This window comes from Rana temporaria, unplaced genomic scaffold (assembly GCF_905171775.1).
Source record: "Rana temporaria unplaced genomic scaffold, aRanTem1.1, whole genome shotgun sequence".
NCBI classification, from domain to species: Eukaryota; Metazoa; Chordata; class Amphibia; order Anura; family Ranidae; genus Rana; species Rana temporaria.
Genome location: NW_024404512.1, coordinates 25,667 through 38,715, shown reverse-complemented (window position 1 = coordinate 38,715; position 13,049 = coordinate 25,667). Strand labels below are relative to the sequence as shown.

Below are 13,049 nucleotides of genomic sequence, written 5' to 3'. Positions count from 1 at the left end.
GTTTATCCTTGAGCCCTGGTTCACACTGGGTACGATTTGGAACGATTTGAGATGCGATTTGACATGTCAAATCGCATCTCAAATCGGCGGCAACTGTCGGCAATGGCACTGTCCTAATCAGTGCGACGCCGCATCTGGGATTTCAAAAAGTAGTTCCTGTACTACTTTTTGCGATTTCGGGGCGCGATTTACCGAAATCGCGGCAAAATCGCGGCAAGAACGCGGCAAAATCGCAGCCGCGAAATCGCGGTAAAATGGCGCATTTTACCGCGATTTTGAATTCGCAGCAGTGTGAACCTAGGCAAAGGCTGATTTGTAGGCAGATAAAAAAAGTCACAAATGAAGGCAGCTCTGTAATCATTAATATGTTATCTAACACATATATTTTATGAATAGAGGCCGTGCATATATCTGAATGTGACCTGGTATCAGCCTCTTGCAGTGCCTGTACAGCAGGGCTGGAGTGTAAGAGGAAGAAGCAGCACAACCTGGATGAATGTTTCCCACATAGATATGGCTTAACAGCCCTTACCTTTCATGCATAATTGCAGTCAGGTCGTATACTTTATCGCCATTGATGAACCACATTTATCCACATCAACACTCAAGGTGCCATCCTTTCCTTCCTCCCCTCGGGGAGTGTTTCACAGTGAGGTTTCTTGTAAGCCTATTTGGGCCGAATTCCCCTCTTGGAGAGGCGAGGACAGCCATGGAGTCCACTGGATCATCCAACGGATTTTAAAATTTCTGGTTGCAAGGTTGTTTATTTCATCCTTCAGTGGAGCCAACCATCCCCCAGAAGATATAATATAATATAATATAATATATGATATAATAGGTCAAAACGCGTCTAATTCTCCATACAGTCTAACCACTTATGTAATGCTGTATAAATATATGGTTGTTTGACTGTATCATGAAATATGTATTGAATCCCTACAAACAGAGTCTACATTTTAATATTAACATGTATTTGTAATTTATTTCTAATAAAGACTTCTATATACATTTTCATACATTGATTGGCATATCTTGCTGCATTAAACCCCCCCCCCCCCCCCGGGGGAACCTTCCCATAGTATCCAGAAGAAGCACAAGCTGCCAATCATTTCATGCGCTGACAAGAAGAATGTTGATAGGAAAAGAACAGTGACAGGGAGATGAGCTCATCACTGTGCTGCTTCTCCTTTCAGGCCCCATACACACCATAGAATCTATCCGCAGATAAATCCCATCAAATGGGTTTCTGCGGATAGATCCTATGGTGTGTACACGCCAACGGATATTTATCCGCAGATAAATCTCCCCTGGAATGGATTTCCAGCAGATAAATATTTGTCGACATGCACAGAATATCTATCTGCTGGAATCCATTCCAACGGATGGATCCGCTCGTCTGTACAGACTTACCGGATCCATCCGTCCAAAGGGATTCCCCGCACGCGCCGTAATGAATAGACGCATGCGTGGAATTCCTTATATGACAGCGTCGCGCCCGTCGCCGCGTCATAATAGCGGCGACGGCGCGACACGTCATCGGCAGAGGATTTCAGCGCGGATTTCAATGCGATGGTGTGTACACGCCATCGCATTGAAATCCTCTGAAATCTTAGAGAGGATTTATCCGCGGATACGGTCCGCTGAACCGTATCTGCGGATAAATTCTATCGTGTGTATGGGGCCTCACTGTCCAGTCACAGGTTGGGGGCTCGTCCGGGATGACTGGGTTTAGAGGAAGTGGGTTGAATGATGCTGACCATTCAACTGAAGACATTTCTTTTTGGAAAATAAGTATTTATATTAAAGTTAAATATTGCAGGAAATTGTTTTGTTGTATCTTTTAATGGGCTTCTGACAATAAATATTGATATATGACATATAAACATACAATGAAACCTCGGTTTAAGGAAAAACTGCTCAGACAGCCAGATCCCACTAAACTTGTCTCCACCTATTATGCAGCCCTAATGACTGACTTTAACCCCAGGTTTCACAAAGCTCAGGTAAAATGGACCTCCCTGGACATCTCCCTGGTAGACGAGGACTGGTCAGAATTTAGTGATACGTATAAAACCTCTGTTATTGCTTCCCGGGAAAATTTTCCATCAAACCCACCTCACTCCGGCTAGGTTACACAGGATGGGTCTCCTGCCCTCGGCTGCCTGTTTCCGCGGCTGTGGCCGGGAGGCCGATTTCTTACACTGCTTCTGGACATGCCCGGTAGTCCAGGACTTCTGGGAAGAAGTGGGTGCTTTCATCTCATCGGCGCTAGGCCTCCCAAACATAATCCACCCCAAGAAATGCCTGTTAGGCATTTTTGGGGAATTACACCTATCATCACATGCCAAGAGACTGCTCCGTATACTCTTCTTCTATGTTAAAAAATCTATTTTACTGTCCTGGAAGGGCACACAGACCTCTCTGAAATCCCTCTGGTTAAAACTTATTAATGACGCTATCCCACTGTATAAACTTACTTTTGAACTCCGGAAACGGAACAAAACCTTCCACAAAATTTGGGGTAGATGGTTGGCTAGTCCGCTAACCCTCTCCCAGCACTGATTGTACTACTCTTGCTTGACCATTGATGGGCCGTGCCTCACGGATCTCTAATGTCTGGACCTCCGCTTTTGCTATATCCAGGTATTATACCTGAGCCTTTTACCACTGTGCCTACTTTATATTTTTCACTGATGTCAGTTTATTTTTCTATGTTTGAGTGTATTGTGTGTATGACCAGGTTGTCTGGTGGGGTTTTTTTGTATGTTTTTCTGTTTGTTGGTTTGTCTTAAACCTAATAAAAATATCTTTAAGAAAAACCCCTTGGTTTAAGAGTAACTTGGTTTGAGAGCATTTTGATTTGCGAGCAACTTTTTTTTTTAATTCTGACTTGAGTTTGACTCGCAAGCCCTATTCACGAACTACGTAAACTACGTAAAATACGACGGCTGTGTTCCCTGGTCCATACCTTTGCATGAGTTGCGCCTCCTATATGGGGAATAACTTTACGCCGGACGTAAGTCTTACGCAAACCGCGTATATTATGCGCCGGGCGCAACTGCGTTTGTGAATCGCCGTATTTCACTCATTTGCATATTTGAATCAATAATCAATGGGACCGCCAGCGTAATAATGCGCCCGCGTAGGAAAGTTACGTCGGTCGGATGCAGCCTATTTTCAGGCGTATCTTGGTTTCTGGTTCGGCGCACAGATACGACGGCGCACATTTGTACTTTTACGATGGCGTATCTCAATATACGTCGGCGTAAGTGCTTTGTGAATCCGGGCCACTATTGCTGTTTTGATGTGCACTGAGGTTTTACGTCCAACCCATTCAACCCCTATTTTGGAGATTTCTCCTTACTTCCTGTGCCCTTAAATTTTCATCCCCTTCCTGCGCAGGCCAATTTTCAGCCTTCAACGCCGTGAAACTTTAAATGACAATTACATGGCCGTATGAAATGTTCACACAAATAGAGCTTTCTTTTGAAGGTATTTAATTACCACTGTTTTTTTTTTTTTTATTTGCAAATAACCGAAAAAAGACCAACAATTTTGACAGAATTTTTTTTTTCTTAGTTTCTGTTATAACATTTTGCAAGTAAATAATCTTTCTTCATATATATATATATTTTAACTGGTTCCCGACAAGTCGCCACAGCAGGATGGCTCCTCTGACCCGTCGTAGCTGTAGTCGGCCCTTTAAGATTCTGTAGGAGGCCTGCACGTGCCTGCAGCGTGTCCCCGGCAGGCGCGATGACCCCCTGGCACTAAGGATGAGCCGAACACCCCCCTGTTCGGTTCGCATCAGAACTTGCGAACACACCAAATGTTCTTGTGAACTTTAGAACCCCGTTAAAGTCTATGGGACTCGAACATTTGAAATCTAAAGTGTTAATTTTAAAGGCTAATATGCAAGTTATTGTCCTAAAAAGTGTTTGGGGACCCGGGTCCTGTCCCAGGAAACATGTATCAATGCAAAAAAAAGTTTTAAAAACGGCCGTTTTTTCAGGAGCAGTGAATTTAATAATGCTAAAAGTGAAACAATAAAAGTGTAATATTACTTTAAATTTCGTACCTAGCGGGGGGTGTAAAGTCAGCATGTGAAAAAGCGCATGTTTCCCGTACATAGAACTGTCTCTGCACAAAGTGTAATTTCTGAAAGGAAAAAAGGCATTTAAAACCGGCTTTGCGGCTCTAATGAATTGTCGGCTCTGGCAATTACAGAGATGATTCATTCATAAAAAATAAAAATAAAAAAGCTGGGGGTCCCCCCAAATTCTATTAACAGGCCCTTCAGGTCTGATATGGATATTAAGGGGAACCCCGCCGCCAATTTAAAAAAAAATGACGTGGGGTTCCCCCCAAATATCCATACCAGACCCTTCAGGTAAGTTAAGTAAGTTTTGTTTGGGTACAACGTCGCACGACCGCACAATTGTCAGTTAAACTGACACAGTGCTGTATCGCAAAAAATGGCCTGTTCAGGAAGGGGGTCAATTCTTTGAGGGCTGAAGTGGTTAATGAATAATTTTTATTGAAATCAAAATATTTGCAAGGGTACATTGCGGTAAGAAAACAATTTAACAGAGAATACAGAAAGTACAAAAACAAATACAAAGTCAGGACATCCATAATTGCCTTAATTCTAGTCGGTAGAACATGTTTTATTCAGTTATGATATATTACTGGGAGTAATGCATCACACACAATGTTAAAAAGAATAGGAATAATAATATTAATCTGGGTTAAGTTTCTTCATAAATTTAGGACAAAATGTATTCTGCTACATTCCTTTGGTGAAATTAAAAACCCAAATCAGTGTATATAATTTAGTCTGTAGGAAAGTTATAGAGTCCAAAAACAATGATTTATATCTGAAAATTGATCAATCCTGATGTACTGACGACCTCATCTCATTTCTCGAGGCCCGAAAGTGCCAGAACAGTGCAAATATCCCCCAAATGACACCTTTTCAGATAGTCGATAGTAGATAGTCCAGGGTGTTTAGTAAGAGGCATGGTGAGATTTTTGAAGTTGTAATTTTTTTGTCACAGTTTTTTTTTTTAATTAAAAAACTGAAAAAAAAATTATTTTATTATTTATTTGCAATTTTGTACATTCTGTCCCCATTGCAGAACGGTGTCATTGACTGGTAACAGTAAAATAAAAAGTAAATAAATAAAAAAAGTATAAATGAATTAAAAACAATTTTTTATACTTCTTTATATCTTTATTTATATTTATTATAATTTTATTTGTTTTACCAAACATTGACCAGAGCATTATAGTGTTACCATGGTAACACTATACTAGTTTGGGGAGGTGGTCAGGATTTCTTAATTTTTTTTACACACTATGGGGCGTCGTAAGCATTGGCGGGTTCCGGTTTAATTTTGAGCATGCGCACTGAGATACCCCCAGGGACGGCGCATGCGCAGTTAAAAAAAAACGTTGTTTACGTCGGGTCACGACGTATTTGCATAGAACACGCCCCTATCACTCCCATTTGAAATTGCGCGCCCTTACACCGTAATAGATACACTACGCCGCCGTAACTTACCGCGCGGATTCTTTGAGGATTAACAAGAAGATAAAGTAAGTCACAGCAGCGTAGTGTATCTTAGATACGCTACGCCTGCCTAAAGATAGGCAGATCTTTGTGGATCTGCCCCTATTTATTTTTTTATAGAAACTACTCATTCTGTGTTTACTATTTTGATTAGCTGTGGTTGGCCACAGCTAATCACATGGCTCAGATGGGCTGTAATTGGCCCTGTCTGTACCATGTGATGACTGTGACCAATCGCAGAGCTCATCACAATAGTAATTGGCCAAAGCTAATCACATGGCGCAGATGGGCTGTGATAGGCCCTGTCTGTACCATGTGATGACTGTGACCAATCACAGAGCTCATCATAATAGTACATAAAGAAAGGAATATAACAAAGCCTTTCATTGCATAGAACTGTCATGTGATCTGCAGTGATTGGCCACAGCGATCACATGGTACAGTGATATGTCATCGGCCGTGTCCGATGAACACAGCGGGTGATAAATCGCGGGGGGGGGGGGGGCAAGCGAGGCGCGGTCCTGGGAGGAAGTAATATTACGTCCTCCCAAAACAGAGCTCCCGCCCAACCTATGACGGTTTAAAGAGGTTAAATGATGTCAGATAAAACAGGATGATAGGAAATCCTCACAGACAACAAAGTTAGCAAGGGTTTTAAGCTCTGTAGGAGTTTATTGTTATCTGTGCCCCCCCATGAAAGAAATTTCGCCTCACTTTTTGTTCATATAATGGAAAGGAGACTCAGACAACTTTAAAAAAATAAATGTTTTGACTTTAGAAAAAAGGAAAAATGATAATGCCATATAATACTGATACATATAAAACATGCATTGTGTCCAGCTCTGTGTAGAGTTTACTTGGGCAGAGGCTGCAAAGAGAGTGAAACCAACAGACATTTCCTGTAGACGTGAGACTCTCTGACATATTGTAGCAGTCTGGTGTCGGGTGTTTGATGGTTGTGGTCCACTATACACCTCAACATGGAAACAAAATATGATCTAAAGTCTTTAACCTCTTCAGCTCCAACACTTCTATGCCCCCCATGGACCAGAGCATTCTTTACATTACTCTTATGGGCCCATTTATTTGGCATAAACTTTTTTTGTATTACTTAGGACTAGAAAGTAATACATATACAGTATTGCATTTTCTATGCAATCTACAAAACTTAAACAAATGCATTTTTTTTTCTATTTTGACCATTGTTAGGGTGCATTCACACCACGATTTTATCATCCTACTTGTTCTCACGATTCTTAGGTTTGAAATCGTACAAATCTGTATGGCAAAACGTATCCATTCACTTCCATTCATTAATGTAGGTCCCCAAGTGCATCCGATTTGATCCGCATCAGATTTGATACGATTTAAAATCGCATCAAAAATCGTGTTTGACCACGATTTTTGGTCCTGATTTGAAATCGTATTAAAATCGTGTCCGATTTTTTTTATATTGTGGTCAATCTAAATCGTAATAAATCGGATGACTGTGCGTTTTTATCCGATAAATCGTACCCGATTTTTTATTACGCATGCGCACTAGACACTGGAACGAGCTAGAAACTTCAAGAATCTTCTTTTTTTTGTGAAAATCGGATGGAAAATTTTGCTGTGCGATTTATGAATCCGATTTAAAAAATACATTTTGACATACGATTACATACGATTTTGTCATATACGATTCCATCCGATTTAACGGTCCGATTATCGGATGTAAAAATCGTGATGTGAACCTAGCCTTAGGTTAAAGTATTTCTCCTTTTTATAATAACACTAAAACAAATTTCTGGTACAAAGCAATGCAGTCATTTACAAATGATATTTATTTTTTGCAATTTTTTTATTTTTTGTTCAATACATTTTTCATTACAATTGTGATAGAGCCGCATTTAAATAGTAAATACGTTGTAAATTTAAGTGTAAAATTGGAAAGGAAAATAAAAATTTCTCTAGAAATGAGATAGGTAATTGTTAATTGGTGTTCACCATACAACATATTACATTAGTGTAACAGTTTTGTATAAAAGATTACAGATAATAAAATAGTGAACTCCTGATTTTATATTCATTACAGTTGAAATCTACATTACATCCTGCTTTTGTTCTGTTTTTATGTACACACATGTTCTTATGTATGTAGTGTTAAATGGAGCGGGCCTCCTCGTTTCAGTATTACTTCTACTGTTCAATCTCTATATATCAACATTTCAATAAAGAGTATTGAATTAAAATACATTAATTAATTAAATAGTGAAAAGGGTAGAAACATTAAACATGGGTTCAGGATGAGAGTTGTATAGAGAGAACATCCTAATAAGTATAAACCATTTTATAAAGGTATGAGTGAGCATACAGGGATACAGGGCCAGATCCACAGCCCCGCAGCGCAACGTAACTTAACAGATTTAAGTTACACTGCCGCAAATTTCCTAAGTTAGGTATCGATCCACAACACACTTACCTGGAAATTTGCGGCGGTGTAACTCAAATCAGTTCGGCGCAAGGCGTTCCTAATCTAATGGGGCGAGTCCCATTTAAATTAGGCGCGCTCCCGTGCCGGACGTACTGCGCATGCTTGTGACGCAAATTTTTTGCGTCACAAGACGTGACGTCATTTTTTGATCGGCGCGTATCGTATTTCCGGATTCCCGCACGGCTTATGCAATCGACGTAAAATTTTAAAATTCGATGCGGGAAGGACGGCCATACTTTACACAGCAGTACGCCTGCTGTGTAAAAGTAGGGCTGCTTTACAAAAGTGTAACTAAGCGACGGGAAAAAGACGGGAAAAAGCTTTGAGGATCGACGTAACTCCTCATTAGCATACCCGACACGTAATTTCGACGATGAATGCCCCCAGCGGCGGCCGCGGTATTGCATCTTAAGATCCGGCAGTGTAAAACTATTACACCTGCCGGATCTTCTGTCTATCTCTTGGAAACTGATTCTGTGGATCAGTTCCAAAGATAGAAACAGGGATACGCAGGCGGAACAGCAGATCCGCCTGCGTATCTCTTTTGAGGATCTGGCCCACAGACACCACATCCCTAGTAACAATGGATATAAAGAGAAGGGTAAGAGGTCACAAGCCTTGGGACTTTGACGGTGTCAAGTAATTGAAATGACCAAAATAGAATAAAGAGATCATTGCATATAAATAGAAAAATAAAAAATGTATTTATTACAAAACATTTAAATAAAAACATGAGGCAGTTCATATTCAAAAAGCCTACTTAATCCTAAACAGGTACACAAAGAGCCAAAATTCTCGACATGTTTCGCTCCAGGTGGAGCTTCTTCAGGAGATGATTCAATGGCATTTAATTATGTACTAGATGTAAAGAAAGAATATGAGTGCTCATGTAAAGCTTGAAAAAACATGTATAATTATATATAATTTTAATCAAAGCAAATATCAAGAAATATCAAAAAATATATATTGGAAACATGAATCAAATCAAAAGGACATAACTATGAATTGTTGCATATATATAGCATCTTGTACTTTGTTATCTGGTAAAATAAAACTGAACCCTGCAGTGGGTCTCCCCTGGCACATCAAGGATTAAATACTAATTTTTGTCAAGGGAAACACAAAAAATAAACTTCCTGGTAGCTGGCATTTTTCTTCTCTGTAGGACACTCCGTGTTATAGGTGGGCTGGTGGTTTTGCATTTTCTGTGATCATTAGAGTGCCTTCAACTGACCGAGCGGTGGAGAGAAGCTGCTTTGTTATGCAGTTGGAAGGAAGCCTGCAGGAATGAGGAATAAGGTAAGTATAGCTACCTTTTCTCATCCTCCTACACAACAATGGAGTGTTTAACTCTTGTAATTTGGGGGAAACCAACTGCAAGGGTCTACTTTTTTTTTTTACTTTAAAGCAAAAACATCACTACAACATGCAACTTGCTTTCCTGTTGTTAATTTTTAGTTATGTTGTTAGTTTCTTTGTTATTTTTTTGTGGGTGCTAATAATATGAGCCCTCTAGGCGTATCCGGAAAACCAAAATGACTTCTTAAAGTCTTTGTTCTTTCTACACTACTAATACTGAACCACAAAACTGCAATGATGGTGCAGTCCGCAGCGCTGATAGTCTTCATCTGTAAGTATCTGCTTTTATTATTGCCATTATTTAATTATCTACATATTTCCCTATTTCCACATCTTCAAGTTTCTTATTCAATAAAGTAGTATCTTTTTTAACACAGCTTCAAAAAAGTAGAAAGCTTTACTTGAAGTGGCCGGTTGTTGTCAGTTTGTCGGTAACATGAAACCCTTAAGTTTCCAGATCTGTCCACCTACTGCGGCCTTTATTTAGGGGCCGCTCTCTCTTCTATGCATGAAGAGTGAGACGTCAAAGTGGAAGCTGAGCCAAAAACTCTACTAGGGAGATGTCACTGTTGGAGGCTCCAAGAACTGAAAACCCCGGGATGATACAGCTGACTACTCATTTTAAACTCTATTTTGTAAGCCATTTGCTTCGGGACAACAAGAGACCATTCCGATTCAAGCATTCACTCATTGGGGCAGATCCACGTACCTCAGCGACGGGCGCAGCGTATCTAAGATACACTACGCCGCCGTAACTTATTTCTTTTTTTTCGAATCCTCAAAGATTTTGAGCCGTAAGTTAGGGCGGCGTAGTGTAACTTTGGCAGCGTAATGGCGCGCCATTCAAATCTCTGTGATGGGGGCGTGTTTTATGTTAATACGTCGTGACCCGACATAAACAACGTTTTGTTTTAACTGCGCATGCGCCGTCCATGGGGGTATCCCAGTGCGCATGCTCGAAATTAACCTGGAACAAGCCAATTCTTCCGACGGAGATGTCATTCTACGCAAATCCCTATTCGCGAACGACTTACGCAAACAACGTAAAAATTTCAAATTTAAACCGATGAAAATCATCAGTCAGTTATCCTTCGGTCCAAAAAAATAGAACTTGCTTTAAAATTGAACCGATGGACGCCTAACCGATAGGTCAAAACCGACGGTTAGTATGCAAAAGCATCGGTTAAAAACCTGCGCATGCTCAGAATCAAGTCGACGCATGCTTGGAAGCGTTGAACTTCATTTTTCTCAGCACGTCGTTGTGCTTTACGTCACCACGTTGGACTCGATCGTTTTTTTAACTGATGGTGTGTAGGCACATCAGACCATCAGTCAGCTTCATCGGTTAACCGATGAAACGGTCCTTCAGTCCGTTCTCATCGGATGGACTGATCGTGTGTACAGGGCTTTAGGCCTCGTACACACGTCCGAGAATCTCATCAGGAAAAACCTGTCGTTTTCCCTGACGAGATTTTTGGCAAGAAACTCTTGCCGTCGGAGTGTACTGACTTTGTCATCGAATGTCATCGTCATCGTCATCGCTCGTCACATTCGATGCCGTCGCCGCCATCTTGCTTCACCCTACCTATGCCATGGAAGCTATTGCGCATGCGTCAACGTAATTTCGAGCTTGCACAGGTTTCCATGGCGACAGGTAAGTATACACACTCTCTGGTTTCTCGTCTGGAAACGAGAATCTCAACGAGGAAAAAGAGAGCAGGTTCTCTTTTTCTCTCATCGAGATTCTGGCCAGATTTCCAGACGAGAAACCAAAATGCCTCGTACACACGAACGGGAATTTCGGCAAGGAGCAGTTTTCTTGCTGTTTTTTGCCGAGAAACCTGGTCGTGTGTACGAGGCCTAAGACAGGTGTTAAAAAATGATGTAAATTAAGAATGCTTTCAGAAATAGAAGGTTTAATAGATAGTAAATCAACAGAAGAGAAATCCAAATCAAATTAATATTTGGTGTAATTACCCTTTGCCTTCAAACCAGCATCAATTCTTCTAGATAGTCACAGTGATAGATAAATATCTGTATTTCTCAGCATTGAAGACATCATCGATCCTGACCAAATCTCCAACTCCATTTGCAGAAATGCAGCCCTAAACTTGCAAGGAACCTCTACCATGCTTTACAGTTGACTGCAGAAACTCATTATTGTACCGCTCTCCAGTCCTTTCGGCAAACAAATTTCCTCCCGCTACACGCAAATATTTCACTTTTTGACTCATCAGTCCCTTAGCCTTGTTTCGACGTTGAAGGTATAGTTTTTTGCCCGTAATCCTTCCATGAAGACCACCTCTGGCTAAACTTCTCCAGACAGTAGATGGGTGTACCTTTCACTAGCCCTCCAGGCTAACTTCTCTCACTGTCCTCCAGACTGACACTCACCAGCCCACCCAGCTGACTCTCAGGAGATCTCCCAGATGTGCTGATCTGCTCCTGTCCCTCCAAGAAGGGATTCCTCCATGTGTTGTGGCAGGATCCTTCCAGCACCCAGGCCCAAGGTCACCCCCCCCCCCCCCTCCAGACTAGGAGGCACCCTCAAGGACCACGACAGCCTCCTCAGCTCTCCATCTTCCACCCGACTGCCCCTACTGGCATGACACATGCCTATTTAGGAGGTGAATCTGCCCCCTGCCAGCCCTCTTTGCTGGGGATTGGCTGAGGCCCTCATAAATATTCTAAACGGCCCCTCCTAGCTTCCACCCACTACATCTAGAACATTCTCCAATATTCCAGAAAACAGAGGGAGGCACCAGAAGAGCTTTTAGGATGAGTCACCCAGTCCAATATTCACAGCCCAGGCTTGGCCCTCAGCCAAGCAACATTTTCCTAAACTAACAGCCTATTCTATAAAAAAACGATCTACATCTAGCACACTAGAGGGTACTACACATCCAACAAAGGCTTCCTAAGAGGGTCAACACTTTGAAACACTTTATTGTGATGGCAGCTTTATTTCTGTTGCTATTGAAGTTTATTTTATTTGTATTTTTAAGTAGTGTGTGTGAGCAGTTTATTGATGTAATTTTGTACACAATTTCCCTGAGGTTCCTTAGACTGAGCCAATGGTTTCGGCATTGCGATTACATAGTTACATAGTAGGTGAGGTTGAAAAAAGACATAAGTCCATCAAGTCCAACCTACAATGGTGCAAATACCTTTGGCTCAGCTACCTCCCATACACGTCCAGCCTCCGGGTCCCATCATGGATGGACTCTTTCCTGTACTAATGATCAGATCGTAGGATGTGTAGGATGTAGGGCCCTCCCTCCTTTCTCATAGAACCAACAAGTACAATACTACTTCCCTGGGGAACACTCCCCTATATACCCTCAAAACAGGAAGTGACCTTGCCCATGGCCAATGCACCAATGCATGTAGTTAACCCCGCTGTTACCAGGAATTAATGCACACATGAATACAGTAATTACAGTGGCATCTGCCAAAAAAAAAAATACAGCGTTTTTGCATAGACTGCATTTTGTATTCCAGATATATAACAGTTGTTTGTCTTATTTTGTCTTTGTATTTGCAGCCACAATCTTGGGACACACGGGTGAGTCTTTATTTTTAGATCCATCATTCATTCATTTAATCAATCAACCAATCAATCAATCAATCACTATAGTAAATTAT

At 41.2% G+C, this 13,049-nt stretch overlaps 1 protein-coding gene across 1 annotated transcript in view; it reads left to right on the top strand.

Annotated features, from left to right (window-relative positions):
- Positions 1 to 9,332: 9,332 nt before the first annotated feature.
- Positions 9,333 to 13,049, top strand: part of LOC120922038 (Fc receptor-like protein 6) — a gene marked incomplete at its 3' end in the record, with an annotated part of 28,912 nt that continues 25,195 nt past the window's right edge. Inside the window, exons 1-2 of the mRNA XM_040334576.1 lie at positions 9,333 to 9,344; positions 12,949 to 12,969. Coding sequence (XP_040190510.1) covers positions 9,333 to 9,344; positions 12,949 to 12,969 — 33 coding nt within the window. The remainder of the gene's footprint in view (positions 9,345 to 12,948; positions 12,970 to 13,049) is intronic.